Source organism: Lichenostomus cassidix, chromosome 1Aa, assembly GCF_008360975.1.
Source record: "Lichenostomus cassidix isolate B80296 chromosome 1Aa, HeHo_3.0, whole genome shotgun sequence".
Taxonomy (NCBI): domain Eukaryota; kingdom Metazoa; phylum Chordata; class Aves; order Passeriformes; family Meliphagidae; genus Lichenostomus; species Lichenostomus cassidix.
Window position 1 is genome coordinate 547,348 of NC_139480.1, and position 21,694 is coordinate 569,041.

Genomic DNA, 21,694 nt, shown 5'->3' on the forward strand with positions numbered 1-21,694 from the left:
GCTGCACACTCACCACGCTCGGCTCTTCCTCCCCAAAACCTCCCTCATCCCCACCAGAGAGCTCACAGACACAAAATAACGCGCCAGACTCTGCAGAGCCCGGCGAGGAGGCCGAACGTGCGGCTGCTCCCTGCCAGGGGACACGTGGCACTCGGAGCTGCTCCAGCAACAAAAACCTCTGGAATTGCTGCGGGAGGAAGGGAGAGGGAGAGCCTCAGTGCTGCTCTGCACGTGCCCTGAGCCCTGCACACTGCCTGGCCCGAAAACCAGGCCCAGGCCCTTCCACAGGGGCACAGCAGTCCCCAAAACACCTCACAGGGGCCCAGCAGTCACCAAACTCCCCCAGAGGGTGCTACCAGTCCCCAAAACACCTCACAGGGTCCTACCAGTCCCCAAAACACCTCACAGGGGCCCAACAGTCCCCAAAACACCTCACAGGGTCCCAACAGTCCCCAGCCACTTCCAGAGGGTCCCACCAGTCCCCAAATCCCCTCACAGGTCCTACCAGTCCCCAGATCCCCTCATGGGGTCCCAACAGTCCCCAGACTTACCCAGAGAGTCCTACCAGTCCCCAAAACCCCTCACAGTGTTCTCCCGGTCACCAAACCCTCTCAGAGGGTCCCAACTGTCCCCAAATTCCCCCATGGGGTCCCAACAGTCCCCAAAACTCCTCACAGGGTCCTACCAGTACCCAAACCCCCTCACAATGTCCTACCAGTCCCCAAACTCCCCCAGAGGATCCCAGCAGCCCCCAAACCCTCTGGGGCTCCCCTGGCACCAGCTGCCACCCCGGAAGGGATGGACACGCTGTGGATTTGGGACAGAAGCATTCCCTGAGCAGGAATTCCCTGCCCCGAGGCCTGCAGGCTCTCTGAGCTCAGGTTTGCCACAAGAGCAGCAGTTAGTGGTCAGGAGCTCTGGAGCCACAGAGGAGCAGAGCAGCCCTGGAGGCGTCAGAGCCACAGTCCTGGAGAGAGGAGGGAGAAAAGCTCCTGCAGATCCATCCAATCCCCCCGGATCATCCCGATCCCCCCAGGTGTCACAGGAACAGAACCAAGGGGTTTGTGGGGTTAACTCCTCCTCCTGCAGCCCAAAAGTGGGGTTTGTTTGTGTTTTTAGCATCCATAAAACCACAGCTGCTGCTCCAGCCCGGCGCTGGGAATGGGAAAGGGAATTTGCTGTAAGGAAAGGCTTCGGATTCAGAGAGAAACGTGAGCTGGGCTGGGAGAGAGCAGAAACGTGCTAAATGCTCACTGGCAGCAAATGAAATATCACCCAAAGTTGGGGTAAGGATCCAGGTATGACACCTGGGTTAGGCCGGTGTGTCCACCTCACCTACAGCCACCTCCCAAAACAGGGACTGTCACACTGCTGGACACCCTCCCTGGCCACAGCAGCAGGGAATTCTGGCAAGGACATCCAGCTGGACACAGGAATGTCTCCAGTGGGGAGAAATCAAGTCTCTGATTTCCCTGCTCAGGTGTTGCTCCAGCCCCACATCCCTGACCATGGGCTCTGAGGGATTTTCCTATTCCATCATGGACTCCACAATTCCATGACAAATCTCTCCCCAGGGGAGCTGGAAGAGCTCAGGCACAACCCCAACCCCAGTGCTGGCACTGCCTGGGGACAGCTCTGACCCCTGGCACTGTCACTGGGGTGAGACGCACAGCCCACGGAGCTGCTCTTGCCAGGCAGGAGTTCAAAGGGAAGGAGACAAGGATTGATGGAGCAGCTAGGATCTGAGGAGCTGCAGTTCCCAGGCCACTGGAATCAGCTGGAAGCTGTGGGGGCTGGAGGGAGGAGTGACACCATCACAGTGCTGCACAGGGAATCCTGGGATGGTTGGGTGAGAAGGGACTTTAGCCATCACCCAGTGCCATCATGGCATGGCAGGGACACCTTCCACTGTCCCAGGCTGCTCCAGCCTGGCCTTGGACACTGCCAGGGATCCAGGGGCACCACAGCTGCTCTGGGAATTCCATCCCAGCCAGGAATTCCTTCCCAAGATCCCATCCATCCCTGCCCTCTGGCACTGGGAAGCCATTCCCTGTGTCCTGTCCCTCCATGCCTTGTCCCCAGTCCCTCTGCAGCTCTCCTGGAGCCCCTTTAGGCCCTGGCAGGAGCTCTGAGCTCTCCCTGGATCCTTCCCTTCTCCAGGGGAACATTCCCAGCTCTCCCAGCCTCTCTCCAGCCCTGCAGCAGCTCTGGGGTCTCTCTGGCTTTGCCCCTCTGCAATCCCACCTTTCCCACAGCCAGCACGTGGCCAGCAGCAGCTCTGCACGTGGCAAAGCCATTGCCAGACTCGATTTCCCTGTGCAAATATTGACCCAGCAAACAGCTCCACCACTGCTGCCAACCCCGGGGGCTTTGCTTAGACCTTCCCAGAGCCCTGAGTCAAACCTGAGTCACTGGGCCACGCACGACAGAGTGACACGGATGGGTGCCACCAGCACAGCTGGAACCCAACCCTAACCACGGGTGGGACAGCAGCAGGATGAGCCCTGAGATCTGTGCAGCCACTTCAGCTTCTCACACCAGGAACCAGCTCCAGCCCCAGGAGCTGCCAGCACCCTGTGAAGGGCAAGATGTGTCCCACATGTCCCCACAGCACCCCAGGAAGGGCAGGATGTGTCCTCTGTGTGCCCACAGCACCTCAGCAAGGGCAGGATGTGTCCCACATGTCACCACAGCACCTTGGTGAGGACAGGATGTGTCCTGTCTGTGCCACCCTTTGTCACACAACCCACACAAAAACACCCCAAACCTCTGCCCCAGACAGCTCCCGGAAAGACGCAGCTCTGAGGACAGAGCAGTTTCCTCCTGCCACCCCCAGAGCCCCAGCTGGGTGTTGGAGGAGCTGCTCTGTGCAGGGAGGGCTCCAGTGTGGGCTGAAGATGCTCTGTGTGCTCGGAAACAGAAACCACTGTGATTTCCCGAGACCTCTGAGCAGCCTCAGCATCCTCCACAGCCATCCTGACAGCCCAGGGGACACCAGGGCTGGCCTGGCAGCAGGAACCAGTCATGGAAGGGTTGGGTGGGAAGGGACCTTAAAGATCATCCAGTGCCACCCTGCCATGGCAAGGACACCTCCCACTGTCCCAGGCTGCTCCAAGCCCCAATGTCCAGCCTGGCCTTGGACACTGCCAGGGATCCAGGGGCAGCCACAGCTGCTCTGGGAATTCCATCCCAGCCAGCAATTCCTTCCCAAGATCCCATCTAAACCTACTCTCTGTCAGACTAACCCCAAACTGATCCCAAGCTGTCTTGGCTCCCATCATCCAGGCTGTGCCCATCCAGTGCTCACTACCCAAAACTGCCAGACTCCTTCAGTCTCACTAAACACGGTTTGGAACTGAGCTCTCCTGGACTCTCAGACCACAGGGGATACACAGAAAAAACCCTCGGATCCCAAGGTAAAACCAGGCACAATCCTGGCTCTGGGAAGCTGTCACTCCCAAGGTAAAACCAGGCACAATCCCAGCTCTGGGAAGCTGTCATTCCCGAGGTAAAACCAGGCACAATCCCGGCTCTGGGAAGCTGTCAGTTCCTCAGATCCTGAGGCAGGAACAGCCACAATCCAGCTCTGGGGAGCTGTCATTGCCAGGCACAATTCCTGGCTCTGGGGAGCTGTCAGTCCCTCAGATCCCCAGGTAAAACCAGGCACAGTCCCAGCTCTGGGGAGCTGCCATCCATCTGCAGCTCTGGGAAGAGGCAGGAGAATTAAAAACATCCATTTAGAGTGAATAATGTGAGCAATCAGCACACAATATAACAGACATTGGCATGGAAAGATCTGATTCCCACTGCTGGGAGCACTCAGCTGCACGCTTTTCCCTGAGCTCCTCTCCCACACAACCCCACAGAGCCGGCTGGGAGTCTGGCACAGCTGAGGGACATGGGGACACCGTGCCAGGCAGGTGGTGTGTCCATCCCTGAGCACATCCCTGCGGCTCTGGGTCCAGGAAAAGCATCCAGATCCAACCCTCCCGGATCATGGACAGCCCAGGCAGCTGGAGCAGCCCACGCCAGGCCACGAAGGCCTCAGTTCCAGAGCCAAACCCGCAGCTCTTGAAAGAGTTCAGAGCCCTTCTGTGCCCCTAGCAGAGGAGCAGGATGTGGTCCCAGGCCCTGCAGCACGGCCCGAGGTTGTGGGGCTCCTCCAGGAAACCCCATGGATGTGGTGGCTCCAGTGATCCCAAACTGCTCCAGCCTGGATCTGCTTTCGGTTTTGTTCCCACAAACTGCGCTGGGCCACGACAGCAGCTCATGGAGCCAGGCTGGGAGGGAAGGGAAGGATGCAGGGAGAGCTCAGAGCTCCTGCCAGGGCCTAAAGGAGCTCCAGGAGAGCTGCAGAGGGACTGGGGACAAGGCATGGAGGGACAGGACACAGGGAATGGCTTCCCAGTGCCAGAGGGCAGGGATGGATGGGATCTTGGGAAGGAATTCCTGGCTGGGATGGAATTCCCAGAGCAGCTGTGGCTGCCCCTGGATCCCTGGGATGTCCAAGGCCAGGCTGGACACTGGGGCTTGGAGCAGCCTGGGACAGTGGGAAGTGTCCACTGGATGGGCTCTGAGGTCCTTCCCACCCAGCCCATCCTGGCATTCTACCTCTGGAGATGCAGCAGAGCCACCTCAGCTCCCCTCACCCCAGCAGACCTTCCCCTTTCACATCCCCAACTGCAACCCATCCCTGTCTGACCACGAATGCCACAGGCAGGGAACTGCTGGGACTCAGCACCACACGGAATGCCCTGGCAGTGCCCAGGGCCATCCTGCAGCTCAGCCCAGCTTTGGTTACAGGTGAGGTTCGCAGGGGAGGTGACAGTATGGCACCAGCCTGGCACGGCCCAGCCCCGCACGGCCCAGCCCAGCTCGGCTTTGTTTACAGGTGAGGTTCGCAGGGGAGGTGCCAGTATGGCATCAGCCCGGCATGGCACAGCCCAGCCCGGCACGGCCCAGCCCAGCTTGGCACAGCCCAGCCCGGCACGGCCCAGCCCGGCACGGCCCAGCCCAGCTTGGCACAGCCCAGCCCGGCCCGGCCCACGGCTCCGCCAGACCCACCCAACCTGTACAGCAATTAGTCACCGGCAGATGAGCGCTGCTGCCCTTCCTCCAGCGTTATCTAAGCAGCGAGGGGGAGTGGGAAAACAGGGCAGTGAGCCGGGAATGCTGCCAGATTGATCCCAAAAACCACAGAACCAGTGTGGGTCCATCTCTGCGTCCCTGGGGACAGGCTGGCACAGCCCTGGGGATAGGCTGGCACAGCCCTGGGGACATGGTCCAGGAGAATGCTCTGACACCTCCACACTGGGATAGCAAGGGGGCTGATTTGGCTGCCACAGAGATGTCACAACTCTTGGGCACCTCATCCTGGAGAGGTCACTTCTGGCTTCTGGCTGGGCTAGTCCAGCAGCCAGGAGCTTGGCTCGGGCTGGTGTCCCTCACTCCCCTTCCCACGGCATCCTGGGTCCATCTCCCCATCCCCTATGGCATCCTGGACCCACCCCAGACCTGTCCCATCTACAGCATCCTGGACTCATCCCCTCCCTGCAGATGTGAGTTAAACCAAAATAAAGTGAATATTTTCATCAGAGGAACATAATTTATGAAGTGGGAGCTCTTCCCTTGCCAGTTGCACAGAATCCTGGAATGGTTTGGGTGGGAAGGGACCTCAGAGCCCACCCACTGCCACCATGGCAGGGACACCTCCCACTGTCCCAGGCTGCTCCAAGCCCCAATGTCCAGCCTGGCCTTGGACACTGCCAGGGATCCAGGGGCACCACAGCTGCTCTGGGAATTCCATCCCAGCCAGCAATTCCTTCCCAAGATCCCACCTACACCTGTCCTTTCCCCTGTCCCACTGCAGCTAACCACACCACCTCACAGCACTGCCCTTCCTCCCCACACCAACCCCAAATGACCCCAGACACACACGGACAGTGGCTCTGGGCACACCAGGCCACAGGAACACCAGGTCCCTGAGCCACAGCAGCCACCAAGCAGTACAGAGCACCAGCCTGAAGGTGCAGGGAGCAGCTGCAGCATCCTCGGGGAGCACGTGAGGAAGAAGATGCAGGAGGAAGCACTGGGAAGCAGGACAAAGGGGGTACAACCCCCCAGCATGGCTCCAGCCCTCCCCTCGCTCCTGAGAGGACATGGAATGTGCCACTAGATGGAATTCCCTGCCATCTCCCACAGCCTTCCCACCCTGGGCACGGTGGGCAGGGCAGCTCCTGCCCATCCCAATCCCAAATAGGACAGTGTGGGAAAATGCCTGAAATAACAATAATAGCAATAACAGCAATAGTAACAATAACAATAACACCAATAATTATAATAACAACAACAACACACCACCACACGATCAGAAAGCCCTCAGGAAACACTGAGCTCTGCTCCAGCCTGCTCTGCTCTCCGGCATTCCCGACACACAGCACGTTCCTCCTGCCTTCCCCCGGGGATCCCCAACTGCTCCGGGATCAGACAGACAGCCATGGGGCTGGATGCACACAGAGCACCCCAAACCTTGGGATTGTGGGTCTGAACCGAGCTCTGATCAGCACCCCCAAGGATTCCCCTTCCCCTTCCCCAGCACAGGCTTGGAATAACCACAGCCAGCAGCCTGGGGATGTGCCAGGTGGGGAAAGATGCTTCGGGGCAGTTTGCAACAAAGCCCTGGCTTTAGGTCACTTCACCTCCTCTGTGACACTGCCAAAGCTCATCTTCCCCGAAAGCTGCTGGGGCAGGAAGCAGAAGGAAACACAACGGGAAGAGACCCTAAATCCAAATGAGGGATCTCCACAACCAAAACAACCAACAGCAGCACCTGATGGCGAGCAGGGATGGGGAGAGGAGAGAGGGATGAGGTGTCTGACACACCTGGGGTCAGCAGTGTCCGAGGTGGCAGACAGGGCACGAGGAGCTGCCTGAAGGGGCTGTGGGTGCCCAGGGGAGCAGGGTTGGGAGCACCGTGTGCCATCCCAGGGGCTGGGGATGCCCAGGAGCAGGACTGGGAGCAGGACAGCGCATCGAGGGGCTGGGGATGCCTGGGGAATGGCGCTGGGGGTACAATGTCCCATCCCAGGTGCTCGGGATGTCTGGGGAATGGCGCTGGGGGTACAGTGTCCCATCGCAGGCGCTGGGGATGCCCGCTGGCAGCAGGACTGGGAGCAGGACAGCCCATCTGAGGGGCTGAGGATGTCTGGGAAATGGCGCTGGGGGTACAATGTCCCACCCCAGGCGCTGGGGATGCCCGCTGGCAGCAGGACTGGAGGCGCAGTGTCCCATCGCAAGGGCTGAGGATGCGCAGCGGGACAAGGCCTGGGGACATCCCCGGAGGACAGCACTGCCGCCCCCCCTGCGAGCGCAGCGATGTTTCCGGAGCGCTGACAGCTCGGCACGGCGGGGGAGGGGGACAGACTGAAAACACCCAAACCGAGAATCCGCCGAACCGCGCAGGGGCGGCTCCGGCTGCCGGGAGATTCCCCGGGGGCTGCGCAGAGCGGCTCATGGGGAAACGGGGGCTGAGAACCGCCCGGGGCTGCCCGGCCCGGCACCGGCCACGGCCCCGCACCCCCGGGATGGTCCCAATTCTCCAAGGCCAGCCCCGCACCCCCGGCACGGCTCCGGCCCGGGCTCACCCCGCACACCCGGGATGGCCCCGCAACCTCGGCCCGGGCCCGCAGCCGGGGCCAGCACCACTCTGCAAGCCCGGCCCCGCGCCCCCGGCCCGGCCTCACCCCACAGCCCCGGCCCGGCCTCACCCCACAGCCCCGGCCCGGCCTCACCCCGCGCCCACCCCACAGCCCCGGCCCGCCCTCACCCTCACCCCACAGCCCCGGCCCCGCGGGCCCGGCCCCCCCCGTCCCTCTGCCGCTCACCGCGCTTGCCGGGATCGTATCCCACGAGCACGAAGTAGTCTGCCAGGCGGGCCATGGCGGCGCGGGCGGCCCGGGCGGGCCCCGGGAGCCCCGCGAGGCCGCGCTCGGCTCCTCAGGGCTCCTCAGGGCGCCGCCGCCCGCCCGCGCCCACCGCCCGCCGCCGCCATCTTGGCCCCGCGCGCACCGCGCCTGCGCCAGCGCCGGGATCCGCGGGGGGCGGGGCCAAGCTTCCCATTGGCTGAGGGAGGGAGGGGCCGTGCCTCCCATTGGCTGCGACGGGATGGGAGGGACGGAGCAGGTAGGGGGCGGGGTTAGCGGTGAAGGGGCGGGGTTAGTTCTGTGGGGCGGGGATGTGGGCGGGGCTTCCCGCGGAGGGGAGGGACCGGGATGGAGGGACACGGGGACCTCCCGGTGTGCACTGACCCCTCCGGTGTGCACTGACCCCTCCGCTGTGCACGGACAGGGGTGTGCACTGACCCCTCCGGTGTGCACGGACAGGGGTGTGCACTGACCCCCCAGGTGTGCACGGACAGGGGTGTGCACTGACCCCCCAGGTGTGCACTGACCCCTCCGGTGTGCACGGACAGGGGTGTGCACTGACCCCTCCGGTGTGCACGGACAGGGGTGTGCACTGACCCCTCCGGTGTGCACTGACCCCTCAGGTGTGCACGGACAGGGGTGTGCACTGACCCCTCCGGTGTGCACTGACCCCTCAGGTGTGCAAGGACACTTCAGGTGTGCACTGACCCCTCCGGTGCGCACTGACCCCTCCGGTGCGCACTGACCCCTCCGGTGTGCACTGACCCCTCAGGTGTGCACGGACAGGGGTGTGCACTGACCCCTCCGGTGTGCACGGACAGGGGTGTGCACTGACCCCTCCGGTGTGCACTGACCCCCCAGGTGTGCACTGACCCCCCAGGTGTGCACTGACCCCCCAGGTGTGCACTGACCCCTCCGGTGCGCACTGACCCCTCCGGTGTGCACGGACTCCTCAGGTGCGCACGGCCCTCTCGTACGCAGGGACACTCCCGGTGTTCACGGACAGCGTGTGCACGGCCCACCCCACACAGGTGCACAGACCCCGCAGGTGTGCACAGACACCTCTCGGATGTGGGGTTCCCCCCAGGTGAGCACAGAGCCCCCTTAGGTGCGCACGGTCCCCAGGGTGCCCACCCTCCTCAGCTGGGCACGACCCCCCATGGCACACCGTGTGTCCCCCACGGGAGTGTCCCACCCACCGGGACGTGTCCCCGAGGTGCGGTGTCCCCACCCCGTGCAGCCCCTCGCCCACGGACAGCGCGACATTCCCTGCAGCCTCGCAGGACGGCAGTGACCCACGGCCGGTGGGCAGCACGTGTCCGGTGCCTGTCCCTCCCGGGCGCTGCCATCTGTCCACTCCATCCCTCGTCCCCAGCGGCTCCCAGCGCGACACAGGTCCTTGTGCAGCCAGCTCTGCACCCCCGGCACTGCTGGGGACAGGGCTGGGGGTCCACGGGCTGCTGAGGTGGCAGCGTGCCCTGGCACAGACCCTGATGCCACCTGCACGAAGAGGCGGCCGAGGTGGCAGTGTGGCCATCCTGTTCCGTCCTGTCCCATCCCATATCCCAAATCCCATATCCCATATCCCATATCCCAAATCCCAAATCCCATATCCCATATCCCAAATCCCAAATCCCATAGCCCATAGCCCATATCCCCTATCCCATATCCCATATCCCATATCCCATATCCCATATCCCATATCCCATATCCCATATCCCATATCCCATATCCCATCCCGTCCCGCCCAGCCAGCGCCCCAGGCCGGGGCTCTCCCGTGCCAGGAGCAGGAGCAGGACACGCCCGGTGTCCCGGGCACGATCCGCCCCTCGGATGCCCCCGGCCGGGGCCGTCCCGGGGCACGGGGTCGCGGGCACACGCCGGGGCACAGCCGCTGCCGAGCCGGGAATGATTCATCGGGGAAATCCCCATTCCCACTCCCACGCGGGAATGAGCGGGACGTGGGGTGCGTGCGGGATGGGGGGGCAGCTCGGCACCGCCCGGCCCCGAGGGGCTCCGGGGCTCCGGCCAGAGCGCTCCGGCCGTGCGAAGGCCGCGGGCAGCAGCGGCACCGGGCACTCCCCACGGCCGCAGCCTCGGGGTTCACCCCGTGTCTCTGGGGTGTCCCCGGGCCGGGAGGGGTGCAGGGCAGGGACAGCCCAGGGCATCCCCATCCCCCGGCCTTGGGGCTCCCCCTTCCCGGCCGGAGGGATCCCCGGGGTGTGCAGCCCGCCCCAGCAGCCCCCCAGAGCGGGGTCCCCCCGCGCCCCGCGCCCGGCCGGGGGTGATGCAACCCTGCCCGGGCCTTGCGCCTCCCGCCTCCCGCCTCCCGCCCGGCCCCTCCGGCCGCCGCGTGTCGGGACATGTGAGAGTCGGGACACGCTAGGCTCCGTGCCGCGGGCACCACCGCTGCCACCCTCCGGGCACCCCTGTCACACTGCGGTCCCCGCAGAGACCCCCATTGCGCCACTCGCGGGCAGACCCACCTGGAAAGGGCCGCTGTGGCACAGCACAGCGACTTCCCGGGGACACCGGGTGATCCCGCGGGGTTGGGACAGTGCTGACCAGTGGCATCGAGCCGCAGCTGTCCCAGTGCCACGCTCCCGTTCCGGCAGGGCTGAGCCATCGGGCGGGGGTCTGGCACCGGGCTGGCCGTCCCCATGTCCCCATGTCCCCGCGTCCCTGTGTCCCGTGCGCAGGAGCCACAGCCGATCCCGGTTCGGGGGCAGCACAGTGGGGTCCGTGTGGCCAAAGAGGACGCAAGGATCAGGCCAGACTCGCTGAATCTCCTGGAGTGACCCACGGGACAGTGACACGGGGTCAGGGATGCACTGACAGGGTGACAAGCTGGGGACAGCCGAGGGACAGGTACCAGCGAAGGGTGGCAGCAGGGACGTGCGACAGGAGCGGTGACAGACGGTGGGAACAGGAAAACCGGGCTGGAAGCGGCCGGGGGTGAGAGAGGGGTGTGACCTGTCCTGTGCCAGGGCGGAACGGGCACGGGGACACGGCGGGAATTGGCACCGGCAGGGGTTGGCACCGCAGGGATTGGTGCACTGCCGGTGCCACGGTCCTGCCCAGCCACGGGCCGCGGTGGCAGCGGGTGACACGGGAGCTGTGCGGGACCCGCGGTGGCAGCAGCGGGCACAGGGAGCGCGGTGGCACAGGGCACGGGGGTGGGGACAGGAATGGGGACACGGGCACGGCAGCCAAGGCACGTGCAGGGCCCGTGTGCCGTGTGCCCGGGACCCTCCGCGTGTGGGGCAGGAGATGATACTGGGGACACTGGGGACACTGGGGATGCTTGTGTTCCTGAGGATGCTGGGGACACTGGGGACCCTGGGGACATTGGGGACCCTGGCGTTCCTGAGGATGCTGGGGACATTGGGGATCTGAAGGATGCTGGACTCGCTGAGGATCTCAAGAACACTGGGAATGCTGGTGGCACTGGGGACACGGGGGACACTCACGTGTCTGCGGGCTGCAGGAAGTGGTTTCTCCCTGTCCCGGCGATCCCCGGCCGTTCCCGCGGCCCTGAGGATCCCGATGTCCCGGAGCAGCTCTGGCACAGCTCCCGGCGGGACAGCGCTCCGGAGCCGCGTGCGGCCACTCTGCGGCTGCCGGGGCAGTCAGAGGGCCCCGGTGGGCTCGGGGATGGGGTATCGACCCCTCGGTCTGGGGGTCCCGGCTGTGCCCCCCGACCCTGCCCGTGGGACACGGTGGGCACCCCTGGAGGGTCCCAGCACCCTCCGGCGCTTTTTGGGGGGCGGGGGTGACCGGAGGGGGGCTGCGGGTGCTGCTCCCAGCCCCCGCCCTGCCCCGGGGCCTCGGCCAGGAGGCAATTAAGCTAATTAAAACTTCTCCTGGGTTCCCAGGGCTGCGAGCCAGCCGAGAGGAAGAGGGAGAGGAAGAGGGAGAGAGGGAAAGTCCTGCCGGGCCCCGGGGACAGATGAGGTGACCCGGGGACGGCAGCTCCCGGTGTGGGTCCAGCTGTGGCACAGCTGGGTGACAGCAGCTCCCGGGTGGCTCCAGCAGGTCACCTGGGAGTGGCAGTGAGATCCAGCGGCTCCCGGGATCCTTCCGGGGCTCCGGGAATGGTGATCCCTGAGGAGGAGGAGGAGAGGGAAGCGAGTTCTGTCCCTGTCGCGGGACAGGGGGCTCAGCTGGACCCCCGAGCGCCCTCCTCGTGCCCGGGCTTGTTCCGGTGACACTCATGCTGGTGACACTGTTTTGTCCCTGGAGTGACAGTGGCTGGCACTGCCCCACACGGGGACTCGCACAATCCTGGGAGGGGAGCCCCAGGCAGGACCCCCGGAAGGGCCCTGGGGGGGCTGATGGGGCGCTGGCGCTGTGCCGGGGCCGTGCTGGGTGACAGATGTCACCCCTGAGATCCGCGCTCCACACCCCACAGGGTGACATGCCACGGGCACAGCCGTGGGGACACCGCGGTGGTGGCGCTGGGCTCAGGGCAGAAGGTGCCCTGCCTTTCCACCCGCGGCTCCCGGCGCTGTTTTGAGCCTGTTTTTCCCTCCCGCGGGAATAACAACCCCGCGGAAGAGCGCGGAACGCCGCAGAAACCTCCCCGGGAGCCGAGCGGGACTCGGGGGTGGCGGCGCGGGGATGGCCGTGTCGCAGCTCTGTCGGGGCTCTGTCCCGCCGCCCCTCGCCCCATCCCCACCGCCCCGCGGTCAGGTGCTGCCCCAAATCCCCCGCGCGGCGCGGGTGTGTGGAGCCTTTGTGTCCCGATAATGCGGAAGAATCCCAGCGATGCCGGGCACGCGGAGGCCCCTCGGCCTGGGGAACCGCGGCGGGGGGAGAGGGTAACCCCAACCCTGGGCTCCGAACCCCGCCTTGGACACCCGGGGGGGCTGGGGGTCATCGCCCCGACCCCAGCGGGAGCACCCAGACCCCGTCCAGAGCAGGAGTTGGGGTCCCGCGAGGGAGGCTGTGGAACCCCTGCTCTGCCGAGCCCTGTCAGCCCCCCGGGACCCCCAGCTCCTGTCCCCCACCCCGGACACCCCAACAGCCCAGTTTGGGGGAGCTGCTGCGCGCCAGGAGCGGGACTGCTCTGATCCCTGCGGATTTACATTCCTTAATTGTTTTCCAAGGCCCCATGTGATGCTTGAAAACATGGAATCAGCCCTGGGAGCCGCGGGGAGGGCAGGAGGGGCTGCCCGAGCTGGGGCAGCCGGGGGTGGGGGGCAGCGAGGGGAGCTGGGGGGCTCTGTGCCCCCGATCTGCCGGCCGGGGCAGGGGGATGTCGGGGTGCCCCGGGGGGCTCCGCTGCCCGCCGGTGCCAGGCGGGGGGGACACGGCCGGGTTGGCAGGGCACGGCGCGACGTGGCAAGGGGCACCAGGGGCCTGGTCCTGCCGCCACCGGGGGCTGCGGGGCTGGGGGTACCCAGAGCCCCCCGATAGCCCCAGCCCAGCCCCGCTGCATTGCCCCCCACATGGGTACCCCAGCCCCAAAAATCGCTGCCCCAGCCCAGCGCCGGGAAGGTCCCGGGGGCAGCGGGAGGTGCTGGAGCGGGGCCGGGGGGCACCGGGGGGCACCGGGGGCCGTGCGGTACCGGGGAGAGGTGCGGGGCTGGTGCGGAGCCGCCGGCGGGCCCTGGGCGGTGCGGGGAGGCGGTGCGGGATTGGTTCTGTGCCCGGGAAGGTGCCCGCCGGGCCGCGGCGGAACCGGGAGCGGTGCGGGGCTCGGGGGGTGCGGGACTGGGGAGGCTCGGGGAACGTGCGGAGCCCGCGCGGGGCAGAACGGACCGGGGCGGTGTGGGACTTGCGGGGTTGCGGCACCGCTGCGGGGCGGGGGAAGGAGCGGAGCCGGTGCGCGGCCGGGGCTCCGGGGCCGGTGCGGAACCGAGGGCGGCGCGGGCTGCTCCCGCCCGTGGCTCCTCCCGTCCCGCTGGGCTCCTCCCGCCCGCCGGCCCCGGCGATATTTAACCTGAGCCGGGGCGGGGAGCGGCAGTGCCGAGCGGGGACAGAGCGACCCGAGCCCACCGCGCCGCGACCCCCGCCAGGTACCGCCGGGACCCCGCGCGTCCCCGGGCTGCGGGACAGGGCGGGAGCGGAGCGGGAAGCGGCCAGGAACGGGCAGGGGGGGCTCTGGGGCCGGAGCCCAGCGCGACCCCCCCGCCGACCCCTTCTGACCCACCCGCCCGGTCTCTCCGCAGCCGCCGCCGCCCGTCCCGTCCCGTCCCGTCCGGCCATGCGAGCCCCGGCCCCGCTGGCGCTGGGTTGCGTCAGCTTCGCGCTGTGCCTGCTGGAGCTGCCCCACGGCAGGGCCCTGCCGCCCCGCAGGTGAGGCTCCCTGCTCGACCCCCTGCCTGGATCCCTGCCCGACCCCCTGCCCGAACCCCTGCCTGACCCCCCTACCCGCTCCCCCTGCCCGCCCGCACCCCTTCCCTCGATCCCCTTCCCTCAATCCCCTCCCCGCAGCCACCCCCGCGCCCTCCCCGTGCCCCCCACGCCCCCGCAGCTGCCCGCAGTGGGGACCTGGGTGTCCCCGGCCACCATCTCCTGCCGTGTCCGCGGTGGCGGGCGGGGGGCGCAGAGTCCCAGACCCCACGGGGGGCGCGGGGTGGCCGAGGTTTGGGACACGCCGGGATGGAGTTAGATGTGAGCAAGAGCTCGGGGGGTCCTGGGGGGGCGGAACCCCCTCTGAGGGGCACCTCGGGCCGGGATAGACCCCCGTGTGAGTGTGACTGAGTGTGCACAGCCCCACGCGTGTGCGTGTCCGTGCCGGGGAGCGGGTCTGGGCTGCCCCGGGGATCCCCGACTGCCGGCCCCGGGGGCTGGGGGGACAACCCTGGGGCACCGCCACCCCCACAGGGGCCAGGGTTTGGGGGCTGGGGGGCTGGGGTCCTCTGGGGCACGGGACGAGGGTTAAAATGGGGAGGAAGTATTAGAAAAAGGGAAAAAGGAGGATGGGGTTAAGGCTTGGGCCAAAAGCTCGAGTTCCTTGGAAACTCAGGAGTGCCATGGGCAAGGGTGTCCCCAGGACAGGGGGCACGGGGGAGCTCCGGGGCGCTCTGGGGGTGCCCTGAGGCTGGACCCCCCGCGGGTGCCACCGGCGGGGCAGCGGCCGTGCGAAGGCGGTGGGCGGGGCGGGGGGAGCCGCGGGGAACCGGGGGTGGGAGCTGGGGGGAGCGGCGGCGGGTTTGGGGGTCAGCGGGAGCCCAGCGTGTCGTGTGTGCGGGACACGCGTGTGTGTGTGTGTGTTACACAGTGTGTGCGGAGACACGCGTGTCCATGTATTACACATTGTGTGTGTGTATGAGGGACATGCGTGTGTGTTTGTGTGTTTGTGTTACACAGTGTGTGCGGGACACGCGAGTGTGTGTTTGTGTTACACACTGTATGTGTGCGGGACACGCGTCTGTGTGTTTGTGTTACACAGTGTGTGCGGGACACGCGTGTCCGTGCGCTCGCGGTACGTGTGTGGCTGCAGGTAGCGGCAGCTCCCTGCCCCGCCTGCCTCCTCCTCCTCCTCCTCGTCTTCCTCCTCCTCCTCCCCGCCCCTGGCACGGCGCTGGCTCGGTGCTCCCGCGGTGTCCCCGCTGCTGTCGCGGTGTCGCACCTCTGCCCCCTGACCGTGTCCTCCTGTCCCGCAGGGATCTCCCGGCGCGGAGCCCCCCGGAGCGGATCGCTCCTCTCCCCGGTGACCCCCCGGCCCCGCAGCTCATCCGGACCCCGCGGCACCGAGCCCCGCTCGCCCGGCACGGCCCTTGGCTCGCCCCCCGGCACCGCCCGCTCGCCCGCCGGCCACCCCCGTGGCACGTCCGGCGCCTCGTCCTGCGACACGACCGACTGCGAGACCCCCGGCACGACCCCCGCCCCGCCCGGGGCCGCCGCCACGCCGGGAGGCACCTGGTGCGGGTGGGCTGCGTGCTGGGCACCTGCCAGGTGCAGAACCTGAGCCACCGCCTGTGGCAGCTGCGGGGACAGTCGGGACGCCGCGACTCGTCACCCATGAACCCCAACAGCCCCCACAGCTACGGCTGAGGGCGGGGCGCGACCCCTCCCCGCCCCGCGGGACCCCCAAAGCACTGTCGCGGCCACGCTCGGGGTGTCCCCGGGGGGCTCCTGCCGCCACGACCCCCTGATGCAGCGCGCAGGACCAGGGGCCGGGAGACGGTGGCCAGCGGTGGCCCGTGCTGGCCAGTGACGTCCCGCAGCAGCCGACGGTGGCACCACGGTGACCGGTGGTGGCCCGTGCTGACCCACAGCGATCCGCGGTGGCTCGCAGTGACTCGCGGTGACCGGCGGTGGCCCACGGTGACTCTCGGTGGCTCAGAGTGGCCCCTGGTGGCCTATGGCGGCCCGCGGTGACCCGGGGTGGCCCGTGCTGTGTGGCAGTGTCCGGAGTGGCCGGGCGGGTCCAAGGGCCAGCGGGAATCCCGCTGACCGCAGCAGCACCGCGACCTCGTGCGAGACCCCTCCGCGCTCCTGCTGACTCAGCATTGCGGTGCCCGCTGCGACACCCCCAGGGCACCCCCAGCACCCCTGTCCTTCCCCAGGGTGACACCGCGGCCGTGCGGGTGGTGGCCCTGCAAGGACCCCTCTCGGGGCTGGGGGGACAGGGCAGCCCCAGCCCCTTCCCCTCTCGGGGGTCCCAGTTTGGGGTTGGCACCTTCCCGGGGGCTGGGCTGTCCTGCCCTCCTCGGCGTGGGCATTGTCCCCTCCCGTGTCACCCACAGCCCTGGCGGTGCTGGCGAAGGTGAGGTGCCCCCAAATGAGGGGACGGTGGAAATTTTGGGGTCCCACGCCCCACTCCTGGCCCTATTCTGTCCAACCCTGTCCCCTGCTGCACCGTCGGGGACATCCCCGGCCCCACTGGTGACACGTTTTGTCCCCACAGGCTCAGTGGTGCCCACACGGGGTGGCGGCCTGTGGACACGAGGGGACCCCGGCTGTCCCTGTCACCCCGGAGTGCCGGTGGCACCCGGCAGGGCTGTCACCCCCTGGTCCAGTGGGACAGGGATGAGTGACCCCGGGAGCAGCATCCCCCCATTCCCTCCGGAGCACCCCAAGACCATCCCGCATTCCCAGAGCACCCCATTCCCACAGGAACATTCCCAGTTCCCGGGAGCACCCCTAGTCCCAGGAGCACCTGGGAGCACCCCGTTCCCCCCAGGGCACCCCAACACCTCCAGTCCCCAGATCACCTGGGTGTCCCGCGACGTTCTGGGACAGGATGTGTCCCCTGGGTGTCCCGGGACGTTCTGGGACGGGATGTCCCAGCAATGTCTCAAGGTGTCCCCTGCGCGTCCCGGGAATTCCTGGGATGCAATCCCATGGATGCCGCCTGGAGCTCTGTCCATCCCACGGGTGTCCCACCACTTCCCAGCCCACCGTGGGGACCCGAGTGGCGCGGGGTGTCCCCAAGCCTTCGCCGCCTGTCCCGACGCTGTCCCACGGCGCGGAGCGTCGCTGCTTCCCGCCGGGAACTCTGCTTTGTGTGGAATAAACTGAGCGTGTGAGGAGGAGCGGGATGGAGCGTGGTGTCCCCGTGGGGATGGGAATGGGGACTGGGCGTGGTGTCCCCGTGGGGAATCGGGACGGGACAGGGCTGGGCGAGGGGCGGCCGTGCCCGGGGGGGCTGCGGCCGCAGGGCTATGGGGACACAGGGGACAGTGGGGACAACGTGATGCCCCCGGACACGTGTGTGTGACACCCCTGACCACATGCCCCGAGGGGACGTGCCAGTGTCCAGCCGTGCCCGTGCCCTGGCCTGGCCATGCCCAGCCGTGCCTGTGCCCACACGTGCCCATGTCCAGCCGTGTCCAGCCGTGCCCATGTCCAGCCGTGTCCGTGCCCTGGCCTTGCCCCTGTCCAGCCGTACCTGTGCCCACACGTGCCCATGTCCAGCCGTGCCCGTGCCCTGTCCTGGCCATGCCCACACGTGTCTGTGTCCACCCGTGCCTTGTCGCACCCCTGCCCATGGCGATGTCCCCGTCGGGCTCCGGTGTCGCCGCTGCGGCCCGGTCGGTGCCCGTGTCCCCCCGCGGGGTCGGGTGACGCTGCCAGCCCAGTGCCCCCGCTGTGCCCCTTGTCCCCAGGGTCAGTTCCCTGTGTCCCCGCGGGGTCGCTGCGCGGCCCCACCCAGGGGTCTCCGTGGGCAGCGGGGTCGGGGGTGCCAACCCCGATTCCCCAGCCAGGGGGTCACCAGCCCGGGGGTGCCCAGCTCGGGGGTCACCAGCTCGGGGGTCACCAGCCCGGGGGTCACCAGCTCGGGGGTCACCAGCTCGGGGTGCCCAGCCCGGGGCAGCGCCAGGTGTCCCCCGCAGTCCCCCGGAGCGGCAGCCCCCCGGGCGGGCGGGGGGTCAAACATTAACCGGCCGGGTTAACTGGTCACCGATTGTCCCCGCGGGGCAGGGCGGGCCCCCCGCGCCACCCCCCGCCATAAAACCGGGGGTCCCTCGGCCTCCCCGCAGCCCGGGAGCCCCCAGAGCCACCATGAAGACCCTCGAGGCGGTGAGTGTGGGCAGGGGGCTCGGGGGGGACAGACAGGCCTGGGCCACCCCAGACTTGGGGACAGGGGACACCCCTTGGCGATGTCCTGCCTGCCATGGGGCTGTCACCTCAGCCCACAGAGGGGGTCAGGGCCAGCCCACGGGGGCTGAGCAGGATCCCCACACGGTCCCCCCCCGGGGACAACCTGGGCTGGACCCCCCAGGGATGGGCGGCAGCACCTCCAGCTCCCTCTGTGCCCTGGGGGGACAATGTGTGCTGGTCTGTGACACCATGTGACACCGTGTGACACTGTGATAGTGTGTGACACCGTGTGACAATGTGTGACACCTTGTGATAGTGTGTGACACCGTGTGACAATGTGCGACCCCATGCAGCGGTGTGTGACACTGTGACCCCCTGCCATGCTGCGACCCCCTGCCATGCGGTCTCCCCTCGGTGCCAGTGTCCCCCTGTCCCCAACCCCCTGTCCCCAACCTCCTGTCCTCGTCCCGCCGTGCCTGGGCCTCAGGAGCAGGACAGGACTCACGAGTCCCCTCTGTCGCTGTCCCCTGTCGCTGTCCCCTGAGCCTCTGTCCCCCGCAGGGCCCTGGCTGCTCCGAGGAGCCCAAAACCGGCAAGGAAAAGACTGAGTTCCGCAACTACACCGTGAGTGGGGGGGCAGGGGGGTCCCAAAACCGGGGGGTGCCGGGGGTCGTGGGGGTCCTGTGGTGCAAGGTGGGTGACAAAGGTCCCCTGGGGGTCCCGTTGGTCCCACACTGCACAGTGGGTGTTGGGGGGTCTCGGGCTCCGGCTGCCCCCCAGCCACACCCTGCTGCCGGAGGAGCCCCGGGGGTGTCTGCCACCCCAGGATGGCCGGGGGGACACTGGGGGACACACTTGGCACACTGAGGGGACACTGAGCGCACATTGGGGGCACTGGGGGCACACTGGGGCGACACTGGGGGGACACTGGGGGGACACTGGTCACACTGGGACACATTGGGGGCACTAGGGGCACACTGGGGTGACACTAGGGGACACTGGGGTGACAGTGGGGCACACTGGGGTCACACTGGGCACACACTGGGGACACTGAGCGCACACTGGGGTGACACTAGGGACACACTGGGGTGACACTAGGCCACACTGGGGGCACTAGGGGCACGCCAGGGACACACTGGGGGCACACTGGGGGCACACTGGGGTCCCCCCGGTCCCCCCCAGCCCGCGGTGCTCCCGGCAGGAGGGGAAGCTGATCGACCGCGTGTACAACACCTACCTGCTGATGCACACCCACCAGACCGTGCAGTTCGTGCGCAGCAAGGTGCGAACTCCGCCCGTCACCCCGCGTCCCTCAGGGTCACCCCGCGTCCCCCAGGGTCACCTTGCGTCCCTCAGGGTCACCTTACGTCCCCCAGGGTCACCTTGCGTCCCCCAGGGTCACCCCGTGTCCCCCAGGGTCACCTTGCATCCCCCAGGGTCACCTTACGTCCCCCAGGGTCACCTTGCGTCCCCCAGGGTCACCCCGTGTCCCTCAGGGTCACCTTGCGTCCCCCAGGGTCACCCCGTGTCCCCTCACGGCCGGGGGCTGTCCCAGCCATCCCCCCTGCATCCCAAACCCAGCCCCGCTGCCCCATGCCAGCCCGCTCGGGGGCACCGAGGGGCACCCAACCCCAGGGAGGGTCCCAATGGCAGTCCCGATGTCCCCGATGTCCCCACTGTCCCGATGTCCCCGTGTCACCTGTCCCCATCCCAGCCCGTTTGGGTGGCACCCACCCTCCATCGCCACCCCAGGGAGGGTCCGGGTGGCACTCGCGATGTCCCCACGTGTCCCCAGCTGGCGCAGTACGGCTCGTGCTCGCTGCGGAGGATGTCCGTGATGGAGGCGCTGGAGCTGCTCGATCAGCTCGTGGACGAGTCTGACCCCGACGTGGATTTCCCCAACTCCTTCCACGCCTTCCAGACGGCCGAGGGGATCCGCCGGGCGCACCCCGACAAAGGTAGGGCCGGGCTGGGATGTCCCCAAGCCCGGGGGTGACACCGAGTGACACTGACACTGTCCCCAGACTGGTTCCACCTCGTGGGGCTCCTGCACGACCTGGGCAAGGTGCTGGTGCTGTTCGGGGAGCCGCAGGTGAGCCGCGCGGTGCCGAGGGGGTTCGGGGAGTCCCCCCCGGTTTGGGGACCCTCCTGGGGGTGTGTGACAGCCCTGTCCCCTCCCCCGCAGTGGGCAGTGGTTGGGGACACCTTCCCGGTGGGCTGCAAGGTGCAGAAGTCGGTGGTCTATGGGGACTCCACGTTCCACGACAACCCTGACACCAAGGACCCTCGGTACAGGTGAGCTGGGGGGATTGGGGCTGGAGGTTTGGGGAGTTTTTGGGGCTGGGGGAGTTTGGGGCTGGGTTGGTCTGGGGCTGGGGGGTTTTGGGGCTGGAGGTTTTTTGGATAGGGGGGTTTGGGGACAGAGGTGTTTGGGGCTGGGGGCTTTTGGGACAGAGGTGTTTGGGGCTGGGGGGTTTTTGGGGTCCAACCCTCACCCTCGCCCCCTCCCCAGCACCGAGTGTGGGATGTACCAGCCCGGCTGTGGCCTGGAGAATGTCCTCATGTCCTGGGGCCACGATGGTGAGTTGGGGACACCGGTGGGGGTCCTTCTGCCACCCCAAAACGGGGTGTGGCGGCAGGGCTGTGACTTTTGGGGGGCTGTGGCTCTCCGGGGGGCTCCTGCCCCATTCCAGCCCCATTCCAGCCCCTCCCCATTTTCAGAGTACATGTACCAAGTGATGAAGTTCAACAACTTCGCGCTGCCCAAGGAGGTGAGCTCAGACCGGGCAGGGCGGCTCAGGACCCCCGGGGGGGGCTCAGGACCCCCGGCTGGGGTTTGGGGTGCAGCGGGGACACCCCAACCCTGTCCCCAACCCACCCAGGCCTTCTACATGGTTCGCTTCCACTCCTTCTACCCCTGGCACGCCCACGGCGACTACGACCATCTGTGCTCCGAGGAGGACAGGCGCATGCTGCCCTGGGTCCGCGAGCTCAAGTGGGTGCCGGGGGGCTCCGGGGGGGGCTGGGGGCTCGGCTGGGACCCCCCGAGGGTCTGCGGGTGTCACCTGAGCCCCCCGTTGTCCCCGCAGCAAGTTCGACCTGTACACCAAGCAGGAGGATCTGCCCGACGTGCAGGAGCTCCGCGGGTACTACCAGGGGCTCATCGACAAGTACTGCCCGGGGCAGCTCTGCTGGTGACCCCAAAACCCCGCCGGGACCCCCACAGCGCCCCCAGACCCAATAAATCAGCGGCTGCCACATGTCCCCTCTGCGGG

At 67.4% G+C, this 21,694-nt stretch overlaps 3 protein-coding genes across 5 annotated transcripts in view; 2 read left to right on the plus strand and 1 right to left on the minus strand.

Annotated features, from left to right (window-relative positions):
* SBF1 (SET binding factor 1) overlaps positions 1–8,065 on the minus strand; it is a 61,635-nt gene extending 53,570 nt beyond the window's left edge. For all 3 annotated transcript variants that reach the window (XM_085080806.1, XM_085080796.1, XM_085080786.1), the window contains exon 1: positions 7,884–8,065. In XM_085080806.1, the coding sequence (XP_084936932.1) occupies positions 7,884–7,938 (55 nt within the window). In that variant the 5' untranslated portion in view covers positions 7,939–8,065. The remainder of the gene's footprint in view (positions 1–7,883) is intronic.
* Positions 8,066–13,791: 5,726 nt separating this feature from the next.
* On the plus strand, positions 13,792–17,029 carry ADM2 (adrenomedullin 2). The gene is made up of 3 exons (XM_085080897.1): positions 13,792–13,942; positions 14,096–14,222; positions 15,536–17,029. Exons 2-3 carry the CDS (start codon positions 14,131–14,133, stop codon positions 15,924–15,926), a joined length of 483 nt encoding a protein of 160 aa, XP_084937023.1. The 5' UTR covers positions 13,792–13,942; positions 14,096–14,130; the 3' UTR covers positions 15,927–17,029.
* Positions 17,030–18,257: 1,228 nt separating this feature from the next.
* Positions 18,258–21,679, plus strand: MIOX (myo-inositol oxygenase). The gene is made up of 10 exons (XM_085080926.1): positions 18,258–18,398; positions 18,981–19,043; positions 19,621–19,701; positions 20,215–20,377; positions 20,444–20,511; positions 20,605–20,714; positions 20,932–20,999; positions 21,141–21,190; positions 21,302–21,414; positions 21,509–21,679. Exons 1-10 carry the CDS (start codon positions 18,381–18,383, stop codon positions 21,615–21,617), a joined length of 843 nt encoding a protein of 280 aa, XP_084937052.1. The 5' UTR covers positions 18,258–18,380; the 3' UTR covers positions 21,618–21,679.
* The last annotated feature ends 15 nt before the right edge of the window (positions 21,680–21,694 follow it).

What these genes read in the sequence shown, in the direction of transcription:
- ADM2 (XM_085080897.1), top strand. Translation starts at nt 14,131, where the DNA reads ATGCGAGCCCCGGCCCCGCTGGCGCTGGGTTGCGTCAGCTTCGCGCTG. An exon ending in AGGGCCCTGCCGCCCCGCAG is followed by an intron (nt 14,223 to 15,535) that starts GTGAGGCTCCCT and finishes CCTGTCCCGCAG; the next exon opens with GGATCTCCCGGCGCGGAGCC.
- MIOX (XM_085080926.1), top strand. An exon ending in CCGGGCGCACCCCGACAAAG is followed by an intron (nt 20,378 to 20,443) that starts GTAGGGCCGGGC and finishes CACTGTCCCCAG; the next exon opens with ACTGGTTCCACCTCGTGGGG. An exon ending in TGCTGTTCGGGGAGCCGCAG is followed by an intron (nt 20,512 to 20,604) that starts GTGAGCCGCGCG and finishes CCTCCCCCGCAG; the next exon opens with TGGGCAGTGGTTGGGGACAC.